The 24912-nt window shown below is 36.9% G+C and overlaps 1 protein-coding gene across 2 annotated transcripts in view; it reads left to right on the forward strand.

Moving 5' to 3' along the window:
• The window catches only part of LOC306845192 (lipoma-preferred partner-like), a 188171-nt gene that overhangs the window by 148404 nt on the left and 14855 nt on the right, over positions 1-24912 (forward strand). For both annotated transcript variants that reach the window (XM_079377842.1, XM_079377843.1), the window contains exon 8: positions 11065-11234. In XM_079377842.1, the coding sequence (XP_079233968.1) occupies positions 11065-11234 (170 nt within the window). The remainder of the gene's footprint in view (positions 1-11064; positions 11235-24912) is intronic.

Raw genomic sequence — 24912 nt, forward strand, 5'->3', positions numbered from 1 at the left:
ACCAGCATTTTAAACCAAGACCGCTGTCTTTCTTACCTCTTCCATTGCTGGCTTTTTTCCCCACACATCTCCTTCCCCTAAGATTTCTCTTATGTCATCCAGAACTCCTCTGAAGATCTGCGCTGTAAGACGAGGAACCCTTTGAGTATAAGAAACTCTCTAATTGCTACCCATCTGATTGCTTGTTCAAGGCCTCCTTCCTTTTAAAAGGGCAGGATAGGGGATAGAGCGGGTGTTGTGAGTGACTGCTGAAGTGGAACCCCAAGGCTAACAATTAACTAAATTAATCAGAGTCAATGCCATGATCTCTCCCGGCTGGACGCTTAGCGCTCCCTCAGTTGAGGATATTGTAGTTTGTGCTGCCGGAGCAGAGGACCTGGGGTCTCCAGAGACAGACACGATTTAGTTTTCTTCTGTTTCTCATTCTGAATACAACATGCCTTAAGTCTCAGGTGAGATACATTGGTGTAATTATTAGCAGAGATTGGTTACATGGTAATTCAGTTGTACACTGTGCTAGAACATAATCTGTTAAAAGACAAGGAACACATAATAGTTTTCACAGTTGGCTGCATTCATCACAGTTCAAGCCAAGACACAGCACTTCCTCCCTCCATTACGAGGTATTTTCATTTCTAAAGAGCACAAGCGGGACACAGAACTGAATAATGCAGACTTTGAGGCATACTGTATGTGTCGTGCGAGTGAATCGCTACCAAAACTGTCTCTGAAGTTTTTGATTAATTGATATTTCTATCTCAGTATACTCGGTGAGAGATCCTGTTCTTTTTTGTGCTCGGAGAGATTGCGTTTGAGTAACTCATTAGGGAACTCTCAGAAGAGTTTAGATGAGGAGCGATTCCTTACCTCCACAGTTTGGCTCTTCAAAAACTTCTCGGGTGCAAACGTGTCAGATCAATTATCAAAGATTTTGAAAAATCAGATTAAAGATTTCGAAAGGCGAATGACTCAACGGTCAACCAGAACTTTTTTCTTTGTGCTGTGGTTAGGAGTTGGGAATAGCAGCGTTTTTCTAAAGTCAGCTGGAGATGCTCTTATAATTTATGAGATATCTTGTCATGAAAACTTGATGAAGAATCTTGGAAGAGTTTGAGATTTTTTGAACACATAGTAGAGGGCCGAGACCCCAGACATTGGACTATAGTAAATGGGTCAAGTGGCATTCAGCTTTGTGTTTCAAACACAACACTATCAACTCTTCTGTAAAAGGCTACAATGTCCCGGAGTGTATTAGCAGAGCTTTCTATCAGAGAGCATTGTGCATTGTCCTAGATACTCTGGTTGAACATTTGCATATTACTCACTTGCCCTTAGCGAAGTCTCAGGAGTGTGCTTTAAAATTCACTCCCACGTGTGTGCGTGAAAACGTGGGATTTGTAGGATTTTAAAGTGCTGTAACTATAAAACGGGTCAAGAACTGCACTGACTCTGTCCCGCCGGTAAGGTTTCGGTGTGCAGGCCAATATGACAGTTTCCACAAAAACACTACTACTCCATCCATTAAAGTCACATACTGTATAAAGTTGCTGTATGCCGTCAGCTTCAGATTTTTCTTCACTTCAAATCATCCTTTTCATTGTCTACTTTTATAGTGGCACTCAAATTTATGTAACATCTTACGAAGGCCCTCTTTGTTTGTGAAAACATGAGTTCACTAATAAATATCTTATACACAATACACACACATATGCACTTATACATACATAATATCAGATAGTGTATACATATTCTTGTCTTTATTGTTTTAATGCCAGATGCACTAAAGGAATTATGCAAATCAAGCACACGCCAATGTTCTGACAAAATCAGTGCTGAATGCAATTTGCTCAGTACTACAGTAGAGAATTTAGCACCTAGTTAAAGTTGATTATGGGTAATTACTGAATAAAACACAGAATTAACACCAAATAAAACACCAAAATGAGTTCTGGTCATTTTATGATTTTATCAAATTTTCCCAGTTGTTGGTCCCAATTAATTGTATATTATAAACGTTTAATTATATATTTTACATTAATAACATTTTCATATTTTGAATGTTTTATTGTTTTACGTTTAATGTCAAAGCATTACTAACAACAGACATAGTTTAACCAAATGTTTCATGTTTTATTGGCATTTGAAAATTTGTAATACATTTTTCCACAATGGACTACAAGAATAGTTTTGTTGAACTATAAGAAGCAACAGCCTGCATGCTTTGTTTACAAGCTGCCAATGGGTCCCCGTGGTGATTCTGGGGAAATAAAGCTTGTGTTTAGCTTTGGATCAAAAGAAAAGATCCAGATCTTACCTGCCTTGGGCAATGTGAAGTCTCTGGTTAATAAAATAGACAAGCAACTGACCAGAAGTGAATGAGAATACAAACACTGAAACTTGGCTGAGAGCTGATGCTTCCGACTTCATGGTTGAACCGGTTGGGTTTTTCCTTGTTCATGAGTAAGAGCAAGTAAAGTAATTTGTTTTTTATTAATAAATAGCACAGCCTATGACATCAAGACTATCGAGAGTAAATCAAACATTGTTTTGATGCAAATGACAAGCTTTCTGTGGGACGGTTTTTATGTTTTTATTGAGGAAATAAGTAAAAGTTCAGAGGGCTTTGTAAATGGGACTTTAAGGTAAATGGTAAGACAATTATACATTAACATAGGATAATGGCATTCCTACAAAAATTTTTTTTTAAAGCTTTTCCCCGATATCAGCCCAATGTCGATCACAAAGTCCCTGAAGTAACTACTGAACAAAATAAGGTGTTCATGGGACAGAGAGGACCTGGAAAGCACTGCTGAAAAAACAACTTTGAGAAAAAAAAATCTACAGGGATGGTCTGAAACTTCAGCACAACAGTGGTGTGGTATAGAATGAGAAACACCACAGGATACAAACAGACTGCTAGAACCTGGCAGTTCAGGTAAAACTTGGAACAGATCCACTGCAGTTCAGTGCATTTGATTGTTTTAATCACTGGTGCAGTCCTGATCCCCATATATTATATATAATCCTTCACTATCTATCATGTAGAATATATTTGCTACATATAAATGTCTGAAATAACCATTTTTATTGTAAAGGCAGTGCAATTAGATTGCAAAACTAATATAAAAATCTAATATAAAAATGTTTATGTGGTCAGATGAGACTCATAATGAGATTATAGTGTCCCTAGTTTAAATCGTGGGTGATTAGAAGACCTCCCTCCCCTTTATGTTTGGCTTCTAGCAGTTGAGAGGCTCATGAGCAAACATATAGCAGCAGAAGTGGGTTGGATCATGTAACTACTGCAGATGAATCAACACTTAGACTGTGTATTGTCTTAATGAGCTGGCGTGACCATGAACAGTTATTTCCCTTTTGATATCAGTATACTTGTATGGGACACTATATTATTATTTTTTTTTTTTTAGAAAGTCAGCTGACTTGAAAAGTCCCAGTGCTTCCTATGGCCACTCCGTTCCTGCAAACCATCTGCTGTAATCATGTCAACAATGAAGGGCTCTGGCCTCTTACCCCCCTCTCCACTAAATCTTGACTTCCTTGAGAACTTGTTCACTTATCTTTGAACTGCTAATTTTCAGTATTTTTTTTTCTTAAAGGATTTGTTCACTCAATTTGTTCCAAACTCACATAATTTTCTTCCATGGAACACAAAAGCATAATTTTGAATAATGTAATGGTTGCTCTTTTCCATATAATTACAATGAATGAGTCTGAAGCTCTCAACCCTCACAAATGACCCAAAAATAAGTGTAGAAGTACTATAAAACACTCCAAAAATTGTGGTTCTATTATGTTATATTGTCATATTGTCATATTCGCCCCCCGGCTCTTAATACATGGTTTTTCCTTCTGGAGCATCAGTGAGCGTTTGAACCTCAGTGTGAAAAGATGGATCTCAAAATCATAGTCATACACAAAAATGCTGGAAAACCAAAGAATTTGTGGGATCTGAAGGATTTTTCCGAAGAACAGCAGACAGTTTAATTGTTCAGGACAAACAAAGGACTCATAAACAACTATCACTAAACAAACAAAAAACAGCTGTGGATCATTCAGGTAACAACACAGTATTAAGAATTAAGCATATGCAAACTTTTGAGCGGGGTCATTTTTATAAATTCAACTATTTTCTCTTGTGGACTATTTGTAAACATATTTTATGTGAAATATCTCATTCAGGTCAGTACTAAATAAACAATAGCATGCATTTTGTATGATCCGGCTTATTTTGGTAAAATAATTAACATTTTGCAGATTCTGCAAGGTGTATGTAAACTTTTGACTTCAACTGTATATATACGCACGCACGCACACGCACACACACACACACAATTACAGACAAATGTATTTCTAATATATATAGATATATCAATTGGAAGACTTCAAAATACTTGTAATAAAGCAATTTCATTATACTAAAAAAAATGCCCAGGATATTTTTCAAAAATTCATATCCATGGAAGAGAAAGTTGGGTTTGGAACAATGTAAGGGTGAGTAAATCATGACAGCATTTTCATTTTTAGTTGAACTTTCCTTTAAATAATGAAATTGGGTTCTGAATATGTAGTTATATCCTTGTCTGGATCCTGCTGTTTCCTTCCAGACACACATGAATATTGGCTGCTTTTTTGTTCTCGTATGCTGTGTTTATGTTTCAGTTCTTCAAGACCAAGGACACGCTGCTTTCTAGTCTTACATCAGAGTGTGGCTTGCCACTTAAATCTGTCTCTCCTCTCTCACTTTCTCTTTTCCCCAGCACCCATTCTCTTTCCCCTCCCGACTCGCACTTCAGATGGTCAGTGAGGGCCTGTTTCCCGCGATAGTTCATGTGAGGTGATATCATCTAACACAAACCTTCATTGTCGGAGAGCACGGGTCGGCGATTGTGCTTCGTTGAGACAGCTCCACTGAGGCTTGCAAGATTGTCTGCGTTGCAGGCCTAGTTTAAGGAGCTGGAGGGCTTACAATGAATCATGTTGCTAGATTTCATTCGTGGGTGAGCGTTTGACCCCAAGAAAGAAAGTTTTGTACCACACAAACATGCAGTCACTCACCTCCACACTCCAGCCCTCTTCTTTATCTCTCTTTCTCTCGTTTTTTCCGTTCGCCCTATTTACACCCTGGCACCTGTCCATGTCACAGTTCCCCACCTACTTCCAGGACATGTAACCCATACGCTTCCCCTGCACCCTCTCTCTCATCTGCACGCTGCCCTGCAGGCTTGACACACTGAGAGGTAATGCTTTGTGGCATTGTGCCCCTTTCCCTCTGCTCTGGAGTCACATCCCATTCTGCCTCATCATTATTTGTTGACATGGGAATGAGATTACAGGGGTTATGGGTAAGGGGCACTGAGAGATTGAAGCACATTGATGCCACTCATTCTTTTTGTCATTTGAAGTAAAACCAGAATCAAACAGCAGAGAAAATAGGGAAAATATACAAAAAAAACCTGAAACTTTTAGTGCAGCCATATTCTTGCGTTCTGACTATCTACCCCAATTAATGCTTATATAATATGTATTGATCCACTTCAAATGTTGACTAGTATATGTATGTGTATATATGTATGTATGTTTGTATAGGGTAAATATTTATATATAGTATACTTATAGCTAAAATCTGTCAGTAGGTTAGTTGTGTATAGGTTTATAGTGTTTTTACTTCATTGTTGTATGTCTGTATTTATGTAGCACCGTGGTCCTGTGAGGCACGACATTTCGTTCAACTGTATTACCCCACATGTAAAGAAATGTTTAATTTTTTTAACATTTATGTATTTATTTATTTTTTAAATAATCATATTAATAAACAAAATTGTCAAGCTATTTAATATGGTAAATATACAAATGATTTTGTAAGAGGTTGATGCAAGTCACTGTACATGTGAATTTTACTTCATTTTTGTATAAATTAATAGATAGGTTATGAAAACACAAGCATTACAAGCATCCTTGACCTCAATAATATTTGTTTGCAACTCTAATAAATAAACATTTGGTATGACTTTTTACCTTTTTTTAATTCTCTGCACACAGAGCCTGTCACAACAGATTTATTTTTCTCCTCAGCTTTTTGTGTGGGAAAAGGGGGGGGGGGGGACAAAGTGTGTGTTTGGTAACACTGCTCTGTAATAAATTTGTGAATTAGAGCAGCATAATTTGCTGGAGCGGAATTTGCTGTTGAAACAGATGTTTTTTAAATCATTTCATTTTTTCACTCCAGCTGCAGGAATGTGTTGTTTGCTATTGTTCCTAAAAAACAATATGAATTCCATCTGTGCGAATCTGTGTTGCATTATTGCTACTATTTCTGTCTAATAATGCTCTGTTGTTTACACCGCAAAATATTCTTTCTGAAGCAACAAAGTTCTTGCGAGCCCAGAATACGTGTTGTGGATCTGTTGTGTCTATTTGTTTACATGCGTGTTGTCACGATGCGCTTTGTCTTCCAGTACTGAGAAGGCTGCGTTTCCTCCTTAAAGAATCGCACCTTCTTTTCTCAGCGAGTCAGGAAAGTTTGGCCTTCCACAAAAAAAGTTCTTTGCGTTCCCTCTTTACACGCATGATCTTTGATTTCCGGCGATGTAAGATCAAAATTGCTGCTCGCGCTCGCGCCGGCTTTCATGCACCCCTCTTGCATCGCAGCATGAAAAAACAAAGAGCGGCGAGACGGAGATGTGCAGGAAATCTTAGCAGGCCTGCCACTCAAAACATCCACCATCGCCAAACAACAGCATCTGCCTGCCACCACAAATACATTAGAAATCAATTATTTATGGAACACAGTCAAGAACTCTTTAATCTTCTCCTTTTATCCAATTAAAATGCCTAACCGCTTTAAGCCTTTCACAAGGCTTGTGAGCAACACACTCGGCCTCTTTCTTCTTCCTTCATTCCATCCTTATTATTGCTTCTTTCTTCAATTTTCTTTTTTTTTTCGAGGCTGCATATAAGAAAGAATGGAGGCTTCATAGGGACGATGAAGACAGAAGAGAAAGTGTATAAAGTGTAAATGAACTCTTCCACTCCTACCCCTTCTGGGTTACAAAGGAACTATTTGAAGTTTTAATACGAAGACTCGCCTTCCATTCCCAGAGCAGGGGACACAGGGGAAAGTGAAGGCTCTTTCATGAGCTCTTTCTGCCCTGTGTTAAGGGGGAGATTCAAAAGCAGTTGAGCGGGATACAGATGTACAAATGCCGCTTTCATTATGCAGGAATCTGGTTGCAGCCTTTTACCGCAAATATGTTAACGTCCTGCACCAGAATCACAAATTTTTGGCAGTTCTTTGTTTGTTTTAATCAGTTTTAATCACATAATCCAAAATGGATTAGCCTTGAGCATTACACATATCTTTGCAAAATAACAAGTAATCAAATACTGTACCTGTGATCTTTACATGACGACTAATTCAAATCTGAATTAGAGTTTTGTGGCCTTTATTTCATCTTGATCTTCTGCTATATGGATTTGTGTCTGGTCCTTTCCCTTAAATATCTGCATCTAGCAAGTGTAATATAGTTCAAGGCTTTCCAGAATTTTGGGGGTAAAAGGGACTGGCTTTCATTATATCCAGCCTTTCGTTATGTTCATTTAGCAATTTCACTGGGTTACATGATTCCTCCATTTGCGAGGTTGTAGTTATAGAGTGGCTGATAGTAAAAGTGTCTTGATTTATTAACTGAAAAATAAACTCTTTTCTATTATTCTCAGTCAGAGACTGACTGTGAGTCACCAGAAATGGTTGCGGCTACAAATGAGTCAAAGAACATTTAGGCCCCACAATTAGAGAGACAGTTGTGAACATGTGACTCTCTGATCTCCTGCCTACACCAATTAGGCTTCGCATAATGTATATGTGCGTGACTTTTTTTAGTGTCTGCAGAGATTTCTTTGCAGCTGCTGATGCTATGTGGGTCATCTTTCTGTATTCCCTACTGACTCCAATATTGAGAGAAATGTGCCTTTGGAAACTAGATGACTGTTAAATAACAAACATAAAGTGTACCTACAGACAGGTGTTGCTGAATGATCTGTAATCATATATATGCGCATATATATATATAAGGCATTTGAGGATTTCTTTCTTCTCACATCCTGTGAGTCCACAACATTCCCACTCCACCGAAAGGAAAGAGGATTTCCAAACGGTTTCCTGCACTCTGGATTTGAGGGTGACCTGCGCTCATCCCTTGGCCGTATTTCCCACTCACGTTCTCTCTTCTCTTTTTCTCTGCTTGTCTCTCTCACACACTTGTTTGGCTCAGAGGGGCCTGTGATCCAGAGCCGCTCTCGTTTCAGCCCATCTGAAGTGATTACCTTTGCCTGGGATTCCACCCACCCCCACAGGTCCCCTGGGGAGCCGCGGCAGGCAGACGGCTCCACTTTATTTCCTCAGCCTGCTCTGTGCCGTTCCTCAGCGGAACCCTGCTGCAGGTACAGCTCAGCGGGGTTGGAGCGGAAATTATCTAGAGTGAAGCGTCAGTGAAGTAGCTCACATTAGTTTTAGTGACAGTTCAACACGGGGCACACAACACAGAGCTAAGTGGTAATTATGAATCAACATGACATTCATTTTTTTATGCTGTTATTTCGTAGACAGGTGTGACAATGCATGGAAACCTTGTGTCGGATCATTTCACAGTGCCTTTAATTGAAGTAATGGTCTGATTGGCTGTTAGTCAGTAACTTATTAAGAACTTTTGTCTTTACACACTGCAAAACATTATTTTCTGGAAAAATAAAATAATAATAATAATCTTAAAACACCATTCAAAAGTTTGGGCCTGTTACTGAAGTCTCTATATGCTCACCGAGGCTGCATTTATTTGATCTTAAAATACATTAAATTTAGAAATATTGTGGAAAAATATTACAATTCAAAATATGTTTCCTATTTTAATATATTTTAAAATGCAGTTTATTCCTGAATTTTCAGCAGCCATTATACCAGTCTTCGGTGTCACATGATCCTTCAGAAAATATTTTAATATGCTGATTTGATGCTAAAGAAAATTGTCCTATTATTATTACTGTGTACAAAAGAACAGCATTAGGTTAAAAAAATCGTAACGATGTAAAAGTCTTTACTATCACTTTTGATCAATTCATTGCATCCTTGCTTAATAAAAGTAAATAAACAAAAAATCTTACTGACCCCAAACTTTTCAATGGTAGTGTACATTTATAGCAATTAGCAAAATAGCTATCAACGATGCTGTTACTTTTAGAGAATATAAATTTAATTTATCCTCGTTTACAGTGGCGAGAAGAACTTAATTCAAAATGTATTCTCTTTATCAAGTTTGCTTTTTCAGTAATTTATCTTATTTAATGATGTTTGTATTTATTTATTTATTTTTTTACTGGAAAATTAGATAAAAGTATTGATTTAAATAATGACTTTTTGCAATGCATCGAGTGAATTGAACAGATATCATGTCTTAATCCACACGCGTGAGGAGAATTATCTACGATTAAAACTTTGTTGAGAAGAGGTGCTCACATTCAGCTCAGCTTTGATATCTAATCTGAAGAGCAGAAAAGTTCAGTCTGTTTTGTTGATGCCGCCGACAGCTTCAGCGGTGAAAATGGGAGCGTGTCTGATATTTCTCCTGCTCACTGCTTCGCCTTTTGTCTGTGACAAGCTTGAACTCTGGCTCTCATTGCAGTCAGAGAGTGTATCATTTATAAAAACAGGGTTAAATGAAGCACAAAAGAGAGAGAAAAGAAAAATGAGGATCTACAAAACTAAAGTTAAGTAAATTAATTCATAATATCTCACACTCTCTCTTTTTTTGAGATCGTATCTGTCCTCAGATGTGTAAAAAGGAAAACACCATAAGATATGGCTCTAAAGCGCATTATTTCCTGATACTGCTAATTAAACTGCTAGCGTCATTAATTGGTTTGAAGATATCTTTGCATTGAGTTGGAGACATCTTAAGCTCAATTAAAGATAGCTTCGACTCAATTACAGATATCCAAATGCCGTGTCCCACAATATGCAATCAGGATCTTTTTTCGGTGCAATACCAGATGCCCTATAACAAAAAGATTGTGCTCTTTCCACTTCCAAAGTTTCGTTTTATCATGAAACGATTGTGCGTGTGACAATGTGCCAATGCGTTGTTTAATCCTATTCTCATCCCAATGGAGATATTATATGTGGCTTTATATAGGGATAGTTTGGTCTGAACAGAGGTTGAATGGAATTTCTTAGTGATTCGTTTGAATATGAGCTGCTCTTTACACATCTGCCATCGTCTGAGTGAGAAGTTGCATATGTTTTCACAATTTGTGAGTGAGTGAGTTGACAGATGGCGGGTGGTATTTGCGCAAGCGGTGATGCATTGATCTCCATTCTCTTCATTCTCTGTAGTCCCTGTTAAGTGACTGACCTTATTAAGCGCCTTAGATTTCTACAATTGTAGGGCAACCGATTACTTTGCCCTTTTTAAAAAGAAAAAAAAATCCAAACACTTTAAAGGGGTAAATTCCCTGGAGATGGTATCAGTCTAACTTTAGAAATGCTCCTCATATTCAGTTTCTTTTGACATTGACTCTTTTAATTCTTTTCATCCACAAGACTTGCAATTACTCAGTAGAGTAGATTGTTATCATTGGTTGTACCACAAAGATGAGTTGGCTTGAAAGGGGCAACAGACACGCTGTTTATTCAAGATTATCTCCGAACCTGAAAGCTGAAATGTTAGTTTTCTTTATAGTTGAAACATCTCATCTCCTTTGAAAAAAAAAAAATAGATGCAGAAACCTTGTGGTTTGAAGGATAGTAAAAGGGTGAATAAACCTTATCACCACTTGAAATAGCTATTCTTAATTAGAATGGTTTCACATGAAAGTGGCAGATGGTGCTATTTAAACTATATATGTATTATCTTTTTAACCTTTACCTATACAGTCTTTTTTAATCACTCTCGCCATGTTGTGTATATGTTTTATAGTATTGAATGTGTTTGTTATAGTTTATGTAATTTTCCTTCTGCATCTGAACCATAATTCCATTGCTGTATTTTGCAGGTCGCTGTGCAAGCTGTGGGGATAATGTGGTCGGTGAGGGGACGGGTTGTACCGCCATGGACCAGGTCTTCCATGTGGACTGCTTCATCTGCATGACTTGTGGCTCTAAGCTCAGAGGGAAGCCCTTTTATGCCATGGAGAAGAAGGCCTACTGCGAACCCTGCTATATCGTGAGTGTGATCTGCTCGACGCTCTATATACACACAGTGGGTCTCATACACTAATATTTAAAGGAATAGTTCACCCATAAATGAGCATTTTGCCATCATTTACTCACCCTCATTTCGTTCCAAACCTGTATGAGTTTCTTTCTTATGTTGAACACAAAAGAAGATATTTTGAAGAATTCTGGTAATCAAACAGTTGATGGTCGCTATTGACTTCCATAGTTTAATTTCTTTCTCTACTATCGAAGTCAATGGAGACCAAAAACTGTTTGGTTCTTCAAAATACCTTTTTTTGCGTGTTCAGCATAAGAAAGAAACTTATATGGAAACTTTTGTGGAACGACATGAGGGTGAGTAAATAATGACAACATTTTCATTTTTGGGTGAACTATTCCTTTAAGTGTCCTTTCTTCGTGTTCTGCTGGATGCACAACATATGTACATACATACAGTCATTTCTTTCTAATGTTGAGGAATGCATGTGTGAGTTATATTATATATTGGCTTTTTTGGTTTTATTATATTAGGATAGTGCAGATGTGACAGGATTTTTTTTTTTTTTTAATATCCATAACATAACCCAAGCTGGACTTAAATCCAGGTCTCCGACAGCACAACATCTTATGTGTCATGGGCAAAGCACTTTGCCAAATTTCTCACATTCTATCATTCTAATATGCTAATTTCATGCTCAACATTTCTTCTTATCAATCTTAAAAACTGTGCAAACCAAACATACTTTTTTCAGGATCCTTTGATGCAAAGAAACTGTTATTTGAAACAGTGTTATTTTAATATTATTGAGATACTATTTCATGTTTTTTATAAATATTTTCAGAGTATGATTTCAGATTTTATTTTTTTTATATATATATATATTTTAACTTTAGTTAAAATATTAGTAATTTTGTACTTTTATATATAGTTTTTATTTAGTTTATTTCAGTGTATATACAGGTTAAACTAAATAAAAATGATAACTGTTGCCCTAATTTTAGTTTCAGTTTTAGTTTTAGTCATGATAATAACCCTGATTTGAAATAGATTTTTTAGCAAAATCCTGCATTTTTACTTTTGAATTGTAGTGTGTATATATAAACATAATTATATTTAATAATTTTTAATGATTTTTTTTAATGTATCTGCATGCATGTGGACAACAACAGATGAGATCGCAATTTATTAGTACATGCATGTGTATATATAGATATGTATAGTGATACATCGTGACCTCATCTTTTGTTGTCTACAAGCACACATTCATACTGTTAGTTTACTTGCCGCGCAGCACATTTCTACACACATATCCAAGAGGAAATACTTCAGCGGCACTAGTTTGCATGCTCTTTGATGCTCTAGTTTCCTTGTCTTCATATGAAGCTAGCTTCAGCTCTCATTAGCTCCATGTTCTGAGGACTTGTCTAAGATCTGCCAGAAGCATCTGGCTCTGTATAAAACCTGGATTTAGGTTCTTTCAGAAATGTTACCCAAACCGTTGCTCTTTTCATAATCATTCACCTATTCCTGTCACACTCCTCATTCTTCCTTGATGAGCTGCTTCACACTTGTTAGCTCGGTAGTCAAATCCATAAGAGGCATAAAGATTAGACAAACAGTGGCCTCGCATGCAAAGGACCAAGCGTCACGTTCAACTCCATCCCATACATCTGATAAGCTTTCACACGGGCAAATCACACTTGAGATATAACACGAGTATTAAAATCACATTAGACTGCCAGATAGGATTACTTTCCTTTGTAGATTGGAAACCAAATCAGGGCCTCCTTTTTCTCCCTCCACCATCCACCTTCCTTTTTTTGTTTCTGAAAATATCTGTTGAAAATTCTCTCATTTCTTCAGGCGAATGGTAAGAGAAAAGGAAATTAGTGACAGCTACAGTAAGAAATGAAAATGAACATTTCTCATCAAACTACAGGTTAGGAGTTTCTTATAAAAAGCTAACAAACTTTCTGAGCATGTTTTCCCACATATGAGAGTTGTGCAACATCTGCATGTGCTGGTAGACATTAAAAGTTTTGAGAACCGTGTTTTGTTTGTCATTATTACAAAACACTTTTTAATTCCTGTTTTGAAATGCAGACTTTTCAGCTACTCTGTGTAGGAAACAAAAAGGCATTACATTAAGAGTATTAGAGTATTGCATTCATTTAGTTAGCAGTTCTGCGTAGGGGTCTGTAATAGCTGGACATAGCTGGCTATTAGTATTCATATTCTAATTTTGTAAATAGCTAATTTTGTAATAGCTGTCAATGGAGAAAGATGCATTTTAGGACAGATGGTGTTGTTCTAGCCAGACATTGACTCATTGGTTGGGTCCAGAAAGATTCACAAATGATTTTAAATAAATACCAGTACAAAGTGCTAAAGGCTGTAATGTCACAAACTCTTTCACACCATTTCGACAACCACATTTTTTGGAAGACCTGGCAATCAAATTAGTTCACACTTAGCCACCAGTAACCTGGTCTGATCTTTCTCAGCCATGGCTCTTTATATGTAAAAGAGCAGGCTCTGTAGAAAGGGAAATATTGTTATAAAAGGATTCTTTATTTGATTGTGGTGTTTATATGGATCACATGCTGACCCATTTCCAAGCTGACGAGAGCAAAAGTGCAGAAAAGCCCTTTTCTGTTTGATCAATCTTTACTGTAAATATAACATTTTGAAATCCAGAGTCGGTCAGCACCAAAAATAAGTATTAGCCCAACTCACAAAGAAACCAGGCCATTCCTCAAACTGCCTTTTATTTCACCATTGCTTCCCGTTTGTACTTGTGTTATTTCCACTTCCAATGGCATGTGTAGCCTCTTACATTTCTGTTGTGGCTTCAGTGTTTTCCTGTTTCCCTTTTAAGAAACCGCTGTATTACTGAGCCAGCACTTTCTTTAGTGTGCTTCTCTTTTATACAGACAATGCAAATTTCAAAGAAGCTAGAATATTGTTAATATCGGTCAGATTTGTTTAACAATTTAAATGGTCTAAACCAGAGTTGCCTAACTTTTGAAGGGCCACACTGTGAGCCAAAATTATATTTTGCATTATATCCAACTATAATTTCTTTTTTTTTTTATCAATTTTTTTATTCACTTATATGCACAAATCCAAAGGTCATTATGTGGGCCCTGGCTTGAGAATCTCGGTTTAAACTGATGCCCTGTTGACCAGAACAACACTGTATGACTGACCTCACAATTTTTAATTAACTCAATATAGCATATTCCATGTTCATGCATGTATTAAGTTGGAAGTAGCCATAGAGTAGCCCTGATAGAGTGATCGGAATCCTGACACAAAGCACCGATCCGACCGATCTGTGTTTTATCCCTTACAAATATGCCAACCTGATTTTATGGGAAAATTTACAGTAACTATTTTTTACAAGGGGGCAATTTTGTAATAATTTGTATTATGGGATTTGTAAGAAAACATACAATATTTAGGAAAAAAGCAAGAATGGATGTCCACCCCTAAATACAACCGTCACTGGGGCTTAAGCAGGTCATACAAAAATATACAAGTGTATGAATTATGAATTAGCCACCAATTCGACAAAATATAAAACAGTTATGAATTGCCCTGAGATTGTGTTGAATGTGCAGATCCATTTATCTAACCTGTAACTTTCTACCTCTCTCTGTGTTTTTATGTTCTTGATTTATGTCAGCCAAAAGAAGTTAAGAATTTTCATGTTTAGTTTTGTTGCCTGATATTGTAGGAAATGCCAAGTTCTCCAAATTATAACATATAGCCCTAGCACTGAGGTTTCACTGCTTTTCTTTGTTGCCCATTGCTCAAATTGGCAAATCCAGAGTAATTTCCAGCATTGTCACCAAAGCCAAACCCACCTTACCACTCCTCCAGGTTTTCAGTAAACCCTTACTAAGTCATCTACACTTACCGCTGTGACTAGGGCACAGTGTCATCTTGGAGTTCAGTAGAGGGCACAGTTTCACAGAATTATTACTGAATATTCAAGGGAGCATAGGAAAATTGGAAATAATAAATCTTAAATACACAGTAGCAGTGCAGGTTTTCTGGCTGCTGCTGTTTTTTGTTTTTTTTAGATATTAAAGGGATAGTTCATCCAAAAATAGCATTTCTGTTATCATTTTCTCACCCTTATCTAAACCTGTATGATTTTTTTTCTTCTGCAGAACACTGGGGGGTCAAACAACACTGAACCCCACTAACTTTCATTGTATAGATAAACAAAATAGACTTTTCTTTTATATATATTTCATTTTGGGGTGAACTGTTCCTTGATTTTCCCCTGTACTTCAAGCCACAATGCAATATACTGAGAGGGACACTGGGTTTGTACATTTCATTCATTTTGAAAATGAATGAAAAGCAATAGTTAACCTTTGTTCCAAAGAACAGCGTCAGACTATTATGTCTGTCTGTGTACTTCTTCAACAGATGAATCACTTAAACAGTTGAAGTATCAGTGACTCAAGCCATCTCTTGAATCACCCCCACTACACTGATCAGCTCTCAGAATGATTGTACTTGTCTTCCTCTGGAAGTTTTCCAACTTGGATCCATGCGCTAAAGAGGGCCGGGATAATTTAAGAACTTTATTTATGCATTTCATCAGCATAAATGTTCTTCTGGCACAAGATCAAAAGGATGGAAGAAATCTGAATTTCTTAATGAAAGTAATTTCTTCTTCTTTTCTCCTCATGCTCAGGGTCATACGCCTCTGTGCGATTAGAGAATGAGCATGAGACGTTGGTCTCTATAGAGACATGGCAGTCCCCAGTGAGCTGGGGGAAACTTCAAATGAGGCCAGCGAGTCAGTCTAGGAATCTTTTAAGATAGGAAGAATGCACATTGTACATTATTTATCAGTTTATTTATCTGCAGAGAAAGGATCATAATATTCATATTTTCATTGTTCCTATATAAACATCTCATTTACTGCTCTGTTTGCCACCAGGGAGACAGAATGGGGGAAACACCTGTTATGTATCTAATGTCACTTGCTTTGTTCTAAAGAAAAGAGACTAAATGTATTGAAATCTTCTTTTCTACTTCTTAGTAAACTGGTCACGTCTTACTAAATAACTGCATTTCCTTCTATAAATACCTTTGGTGTATGACAGTCATTGTGTTTTTGAAGTGTTTTCAATACAATTTTCATGTCAACTTATTGGGCCCTGAGTTAAAATGATAATTTATCATAATGATCATAACTTCATTACAGGATTGCAGCTCTTCATTGTGGCATTTAAAATTTTGGTTCATCTTGACTTCAAAAGTCATCTAGTCATAAATAGACATCTTGACAGCATTCTGTAACTAATTTCTCACCTTACTTTAAGAGGCTCAAATTTCACCACTAATTTTGTACAAAATTTATTACATTTCATTTACAATTATTGTGAGCATTTATTATGTCAAGTTTCTCTTATGATATCTTTCTTTGAACAGCTACAGTTTGCACAGTTAATAATCAATCAAGAGTCTGAATGTGTTATTGTGTGTGTGTGTGTGTGTGTGTGTGTGTGTGTGTGTGCGAGAGAGAGAGAGAGAGAGACAGAGAGAGAAACAGAGAGAGAAAGTTTGGGGTGAATAAGGTTTTTCAATTTATACTTATTTGAACAAAACATATACATATCAAATAAATGCTGTTCTTTTGAACATTCTATTTATCAAAGAATTTTTAAAAATGTATGTTTCCTCAAAAATATTAGGCAGCCAAACTCTCTTTAACTGATAATAATTGGAAATGATTTTTGAACACCAAATCAGCATATCAGAGTGATTTCTGGAGGGCAATTTTAAAATATACTACAATAGAGAACAGATATTTCAAACTTAAAAAAAAGAACATACCCCAAATGTTTTTAACAATAGTTTATTATTATTATTATTATACATATATTTTTGCATATATTTTGATTTCAAACGGAAACCGAAGTGCTGAGTATGAATTAGTTTGGGAATAAAGACTATCACACAATGACATCCAGTAATCTTTCTCTATAGCATCAAACAGGAAACAGCAGACCATTTGTTAAAATCTATTGTTTTGCATATTCTTTTGAACAGCACCGATAGCTTTAGCATGTTTCCGCCTCTAGGCAATAGACAACACAGAACTTCTGAACAGTTCAACTAGATATCATTCATTCCTTTCAGTAATAGACAGGAAGGCTGCCTGCTGGAGATTCTCTGTTATCTCTCATCTGCTTCCTGCACTCCCATCTTCTTATCTTCCGTGTGCTCCCAGTGTCGCAACTGACCCACAAAGCACAATGGTAATAATCAGCTTTTGTGCGTTGGTTTTCCCTGGCTCCACCCATCAGCGACTTATCATTGCTTGTTTGAATATGGCGCAATACAGATAAACTTATTCACAGCTCAATTAATCCCCCTTTTTGCATGAAGTGGTCTCTAATCCTGTTAATGTGACATCAGTGGTTTGTCTGTTGTTTTCACTGATTAACTTGATGTGTTGTTAAAGCAGCAGCTGTGGTGTGCATCTGGTACCCGCTCTCGGACCTTTTTCGTTTTCAAATACCTAATGTAATTGAGGCTGCACATGTTCACCGAGCCTCTTACACAAACTCAACTATTTAAATGTTATATTGCACAGTGGGAACAGGTTTTTATGCAAAGTCAACAGCACATTATTCACAGTTTACAGCACTGATGTTTGCCCAGGATTTACAGTATGTTCAGCCTGCTGGCAAATGTTTTAAGACAATTCATGCAAAAATAAAAACCCCTTCAAAGTTTACAGATACTTTCACAATTGTTCTGTAATGAAATGCAGAACCACCACATCATTTTCCTCCTCCTTTAATCCTTTTGGTCTGTAAAGTTTTGACAGGGATTTGAGGGGAAAGTTCAGCGCTTGAGACTTCTCTGTGGAGCTGTGTGATTAACAGGGTTACTTAGAGACAAATGTTCCTGAAAACTGCTATGGCCTAAAACACGGGAAGGAAAAAGACACTACTTTGGGGTGAACAGAAGTGTTACTCTGGCAAATGAGAGAGTTGGTTCCTTGGTGTGGGCTAATTGCTGTGTTTGTATGCAAATATACAAATAGACCTCTCTCAGTGTAAAGCTAGTTAGCTTGTACAGCACCAGCAGAATGTAGGCGGTAAATACAGTTTAATTCAAAAGAGATGTTTATGTACATGAGTTAATGGCATATGAGAAGATATAGAGAAAAAGAAAATTATTTTCAAATTTAGTTTAAAACACAGTGCAAGTTTTTAGGAATGCAAGCTTTGTATTTATGTTAGTCGCAAATGATTTTGAAAACTTTTTAAACCATTTTTCAAGGGAAGTTTCAATGTAATGACTCTAAAAGTGTTTTGTGCTGTAACTTTGAAGGAAAAGCATTTTCCTTACACCCTTAATACATGTAAACATACACATCTTCATTTCAATCATTCATTTCAAAATTTTCATTTTTTTTCAAAGCTTCAAGTTTTTAAGTACCATACTGTTTAAAAATGTGGGGTCTGTAAGAGTTATTAATGTTTTTGAAAGAAGTCTCTTATGTTCACCAGGGCTGCATTTATTTGTTTAAAAATACAGTCAAAATAATAATATTTTGAAATACTATTACAATTTTAAATATCTATTTTCTATTTCAATGTTTTACAATGTAGCCTAATTTATTCCTGTGATATCAAAGCTAAATTTTTAGCTGCCATGACTGAAGTAATGGCTGCTGAAAATTTTAAATTTTTATTTACTTAAATATCATTCATTTTGGGGAAAGTTGCACCACATTACAACCTGCACTAAAAAGCATCACATCATTAACCCACATTTTCTGTTTATCATGGCAACAATTATTCATCATTTGATGCAGTTGAGCGTATATATGATATATTCTGTGAATCCTGGATTGCAGTGGCAGAGCCATGATGTAAAACATACCACATTGCAATAGTCTGCTGCATCCTCCACAACCTAGCACTCAGAACAGGCTCACAGATACCCAATTTGCATAATTCCTTTAATAAATCATGTGCTAAAGCAACACCTAGTGTGCAAATATATATGCCACTATCAGTGGGCAGAATGCATTCTGTGAATTCCCCTTTAAAATGTTTTGTAATGGTCACACAGGTCATGCTTTCCCAGGGTTTATGAACACAAAGTACAGAAGACTGCACAGCTGAGGCTAAATTTATGTGTCCCCTCTCTGAGTGAGTTTGTCGGATGATGCACATTATCATAAATTAAGAGCTTTGTACAGAGAGTGCTAGTGGGGGAAGTGCAGCTTGTGGCTCTTTCCCCTAGTGCAAGATCAGCTTTGACATGTGTTTACTCCTCTACATAAATATTTAGGAACACAAAAATTCTCTCTGGTTCAAATCTTTTGCTCAGCTCTTTGGTAAAGTCCCCCATGGGCCAGTGTCTATGTCACAAACTGTTATCCATATTCATCAGCTCAGCCTGATTGCTTCTTTTGGCCTTCCAGCTTCTGTTTTGGACTGATCCACTGTTTCATAAGGAAGCTTATTTTCACCAAGAAATAAAAATATAAAACTGATATGACTTATGAGGACGTTACCCCATGTCCCAATTTTTCAAAAGGCTTATAAATCATATAGAATGAGTTTTTTTGAGAAAGTAAAAATGCACAAAGTTTCCTGTGAGGGGTAGGTTTAGGTGTATGGTTGGTGTAGAGCGATATAAAATATGTTTTGTACAGTATAAAAATCATTACGCCTATAGAATGTCCCCACAGTTCACAAAAACAAACGTGTGTGTGCGTGTTTGTGTGTGTGTGTGTGTGTGTGTGTCTGTCAAGGAATAAAAACAAATATATATTTTTCTTTGATCTCATATTTCTGATTTATTTGTTTACAATTGTATTTATATCTTAATAAACAAATAAAGGTAATTGTGACTTTTTTACAATTAAGACTTTTTTCTCGCAATTTTTGACTTTTCTTAGAATTCCAAGACTTGCTATTATGAGTTATAAACTTGAAATTGTGAGTCAGCATGTTGCAACTCTGACTTTTTTCCTCAGAATTCTGTGTACATCTTGCATTTTTTTCTGCCACAAAATACAGTACAGCAATCTGTCATGACACATTAAAGAGCCACAAAACAGTTATTATTGTTTGAATTTCTTTAAAAAAAAAGACAAAACTAAGACTATGTTTCATACCAAAAGTAACCTGCTCTTTCTTGTCATGTCTGTTCGTGATGTATTTTTTTCACGGTGTGAGAACCTGATATGTGGTAAGAGCGACATGGTTTATCGGACATAGCAACAGTAACCAAGGGGGGTGGGGGGTCTTGCAAAGGGTAAATTCTGACAACAACAAAATTGTGTGACCAAGTCAGAATTGTGAGATAAAATGATGCAGTTACCCTTTTTATATTTGTATTCCATGACAGAAACAAGCTTCCATACTTTCAGGAACCGATGGGGTGTTAAAAATTGGACTAAAGATTAACTTTTGTAGCTGTGACTACCTGAAGTGAACTGCCATCAGAAGTCAAAGTACAAAGTCTTTTAATGTGAGATTTGATCCGATTAACAAAATTAGGGGGTTAAGCAGATCACTATTGACCTTATTCACTAAGCTTATCCTTAACCATGTTGTTAAATACACAAAAACATTTTCACAGCCAATAAAGTAGTTCTTAATCCAGGATCAGCGGAGGAAATGGCCGCCCTGCTGTTGAGCAACAAGAGGTAAATGCCATTTTGTTCCATGTAAGTTGCCCACTGCTGATCATCTCAACAAGACTAATGGCTGAGACTGCTTTCATTTGCGAGATAGCCCTGTTTTTTTTAAGCAGGCGGACTGCAGGGCTGAATGGCATTGAGGTTAATTATGTTAGTAAAGTGCTATGTTTGTGGCACCCTGCAGATCTCTTCCCTGTCGAAACTACTCTCTTCCTGCCAGGCGGCTCACGTTACTACTGTCAGAACACTTAATTGCCTGGAGCACTTAATTAATTGGCGATCATAATTTCTGGTAATCGGGCGTGTTTAACGTGGTCCCCCTTCCCCATCTTTCCTCCTGGACTTTTACTGCATGATTATTCAGATCCAGACAACTTGTTGGATGGAGGCTGGTTTAGATAAATGGCCAGGTCCCTATGGCCTGCTTCATTACTGATTTACTGCACACTCTCTCATGGAAAATACGGGGAGAAATGCAATCACCATTATGAGATTGTGCATTCCAGAGAATTTGATTTTACTATTTGGGTCAGTGACAAATATGAGTGCCCACAAGACAGGAAAATCTTTTAAAAAGTGTAAAACTGGTTTTCTTAGAAATGTACTCCATGTTAGTTTCACATGGTTTTGAAAACTATTTTGCATAGTCTGTTTTCATGTTACCACCAAGAAGATGCAATAACATTTTTCTGAATACATGTGAATGTACACATATTAATCACTATTTTACAAAAAAAAAACTTTTTAAACATTTATAATAAAATAATAGCATTTATAATAAAATTATTAATTAATTAACTAATTAATTAACCACACTACATGATATATATATCATGTATTAGTTATATATATACAGGTGCTGGTCATACAATTAGAATATCATGAAAAAGTTGATTTATTTCAGTAATACCATTCAAAACGTGAAACTTGTATATTAGATTCATTAATTACACACAGACTGATATATTTCAAATGTTTATTTCCTTTAATTTTGATGATTATAACTGACAACTAATGAAAGTCCCAAATTCAGTATCTCAGAAGATTAGAATATTGTGAAAATTTTCAATATTGAAGACACCTGGTGCCACACTCTAATCAGCTAATTAACTCAAAACACCTGCAAAAGCCTTTAAATGGTGTCTCAGGCTGTGTCCAAATTCAGGGTCTGCATCCTTCGGAGTACTCATTTGAAGGATGTTACGTCACAGCGCCGCGACGAAGGCTGTCCAAATTCGTAGGATCCTTCAAATGCGGCCCACAAATACGTCCTCCTTTTCCCCGAATTGGAAGGATGGGTGTGGTGGATCCTTTCCCGTCCTACCTATCCCATAATTCTTTTCGGCAGAGCGTAATGGCGGACGAAGCGAGCGGTAGCGGAGTGGGAGAGGAGTTTCTCTGACAAAACAAGCTAAAGTTTATGCTTCGGCTCAATGAATTTGTAGGAGAAATTAGTAGAATACTTAAAAACAAATAAAAATAGGCTATAATGGCTTACCTGGATGTGACTGTCTTGTAGTCTGATATAAAAACTCTCCGACAACGAGCAAAGAAAGTATTTAATTTATTTAATTGCTTTATTTCTTCCAAAATAATTAAAATGAGGAGAATAACTCTTTGTCCATTTTCCCGCTTCTTGCTTGGCGCTGTCACGGTTGCTAGGCGACAGGTTATGAGCAACGGGTAAGGGAGGGAACTGAAAGAAGGGTAGGCTGTCCAAATTCACAAACACCGACTTCCGGGTTTTGCGGACGTCGGAGGATCCCTCCTCCTTCAACCGGGTAGGAAGGATCCTAAGGAGGATGCAGACCCTGAATTTGGACACAGCCACAGTCTAGTTCTGTAGGCTACACAATCATGGGGAAGACTGCTGACTTGACAGTTGTCCAAAAGATGACCACTGACACCTTGCACAAGGAGGGCAACACACAAAAGGTCATTGCTAAAGAGGCTGGCTGTTCACAGAGCTCTGTGTCCAAGCATATTAATAGAGGGGCAAAGGGAAGGACAAGATGTGGTAGAAAAAAGTGTACAAGCAATAAGGATAACCGCACCCTGGAGAGGATTGTGAAACAAAACCCATTCAAAAATGTGGGGGAGATTCACAAAGAGTGAACTGCAGCTGGAGTCAGTGCTTCAAGAAGCACCACATACAGACGTATGCAAGACATGGGTTTCAGCTGTCGCATTCCTTATGTCAAGCCACTCTTGAACAAGAGACAGCGTCAGAAGCGTCTTGACTGGACTGCTGCTGAGTGGTCCAAAGTTATGTTCTCTGATGAAAGTAAATTTTGCATTTCCTTTGGAAATCAAGGTCCCAGAGTCTGGAGGAAGAGAGGAGAGGCACATAATCCACGTTGCTTGAGGTCCAGTGTAAAGTTTCCACAGTCATTGATGGTTTGGGTGCCATGTCATCTGCTGGTGTTGGTCCATTGTGTTTTCTGAGGTCCAAGGTCAACGCAGCCGTCTACCAGGAAGTTTTAGAGCACTTCATGCTTCCCGCTTTATGCAGATTTCATTTTCCAACAGGACTTGGCACCGGCACACACTGCAAAAACTACCAGTACCTGGTTTAAGGACCATGGTATCCCTGTTCTTGATTGGCCAGCAAACTCGCCTGACCTTAACCCCATAGAAAACCTATGGGGCATTGTGAAGAGGAAGATGCAATACGCCAGACCCAACAATTCAGAAGAGCTACATGGGCTCTCATAACACCTGAGCAGTGGCACAGACTGATCGACTCCATGCCACGCCGCATTGCTGCAGTAATCCAGGCCAAAGGAGCCCCAACTAAATATTGAGTGCTGTACATGCTCATACTTTTCATGTTCATACTTTTCAGTTGGCCAACATTTCTAAAGATAATTTTTTTGCATTGGTCTTAATTGATATTCTAATTTTCTGAGATACTGAATTTGGGACTTTCATTAGTTGTCAGTTATAATCATCAAAATTAAAGGAAATAAACATTTGAAATATATCAGTCTGTGTGTAATTAATGAATCTAATATACAAGTTTCACTTTTTGAATGGTATTACTGAAATGAATCAACTCTTTCATGATTTATGACCAGCACCTGCATATATATATATATATATATATGTATATATATTTATTATATATATTTAGTCATATATATATATTAGTTCTTTTAATCGAATAATGTCACGATGTCAAGATGAGGTCAGGGTCCAAGTGCAGGGAAGTGCTCTTTAATTTCAAAAAACAAGCCAACACGGCAAAAAACTAAACAGAACCAGAGCAAAACACAGGAAATGTACTCACTGCAACACATTTGTAAATTACAATTAACGAACCAGGCAGAGTGGTGGGAAAGGGGAGACTATATAGTCTGTGGCAAACGGAGAACAGCTGGGAGTGTTAAGTGTACAGGTGTGTGTGGTTAAGCAGGTGTATGTGATGTGGCAGGTGTATGTGATTACGTAGATGAGTCCGGGAGGAAGGGTGATGGTGACCTCTGGTGGCGACAGGGAAGAACTCCGGACTCGTGACAAATAAAAAGCTAATTAATAACACTTTTTTTCTGAAATTAATCACGATTACTCGCAATTAATCTCGCCTAACATTAAAGTATTTAAATATACATTTATATTGTAATAATTTCCCATGCAATCTTTAAATTAATGTAGAAACAACATAAAGACAGTATAGTTTTTAATATTTGTTTAGTGGCATCTTTTTTTTATCACTGAAGGCGAGTATAACTGATACCAATACTGATGTCTATATGAAATAAAGTTTTTTATTTATTTAATTCTTTTTTAAACCATTGATTATAGCCATTCAGCATTACAGTATAAATGGGAGCTATGAATTTGAATATTTTTTTACTTTAAAAAATTATATCTTTTAATTTAACTTAAAACAATCTATACATAAACCAATTATAACAATTGCCATATTTGCCTGTGCACTTCAGCAAGTAGGAAATATACAGAAATTGAATACACTTATCAAAC

Source organism: Barbus barbus (assembly GCF_936440315.1).
Source record: "Barbus barbus genome assembly, chromosome: 25".
NCBI classification, from domain to species: Eukaryota; Metazoa; Chordata; class Actinopteri; order Cypriniformes; family Cyprinidae; genus Barbus; species Barbus barbus.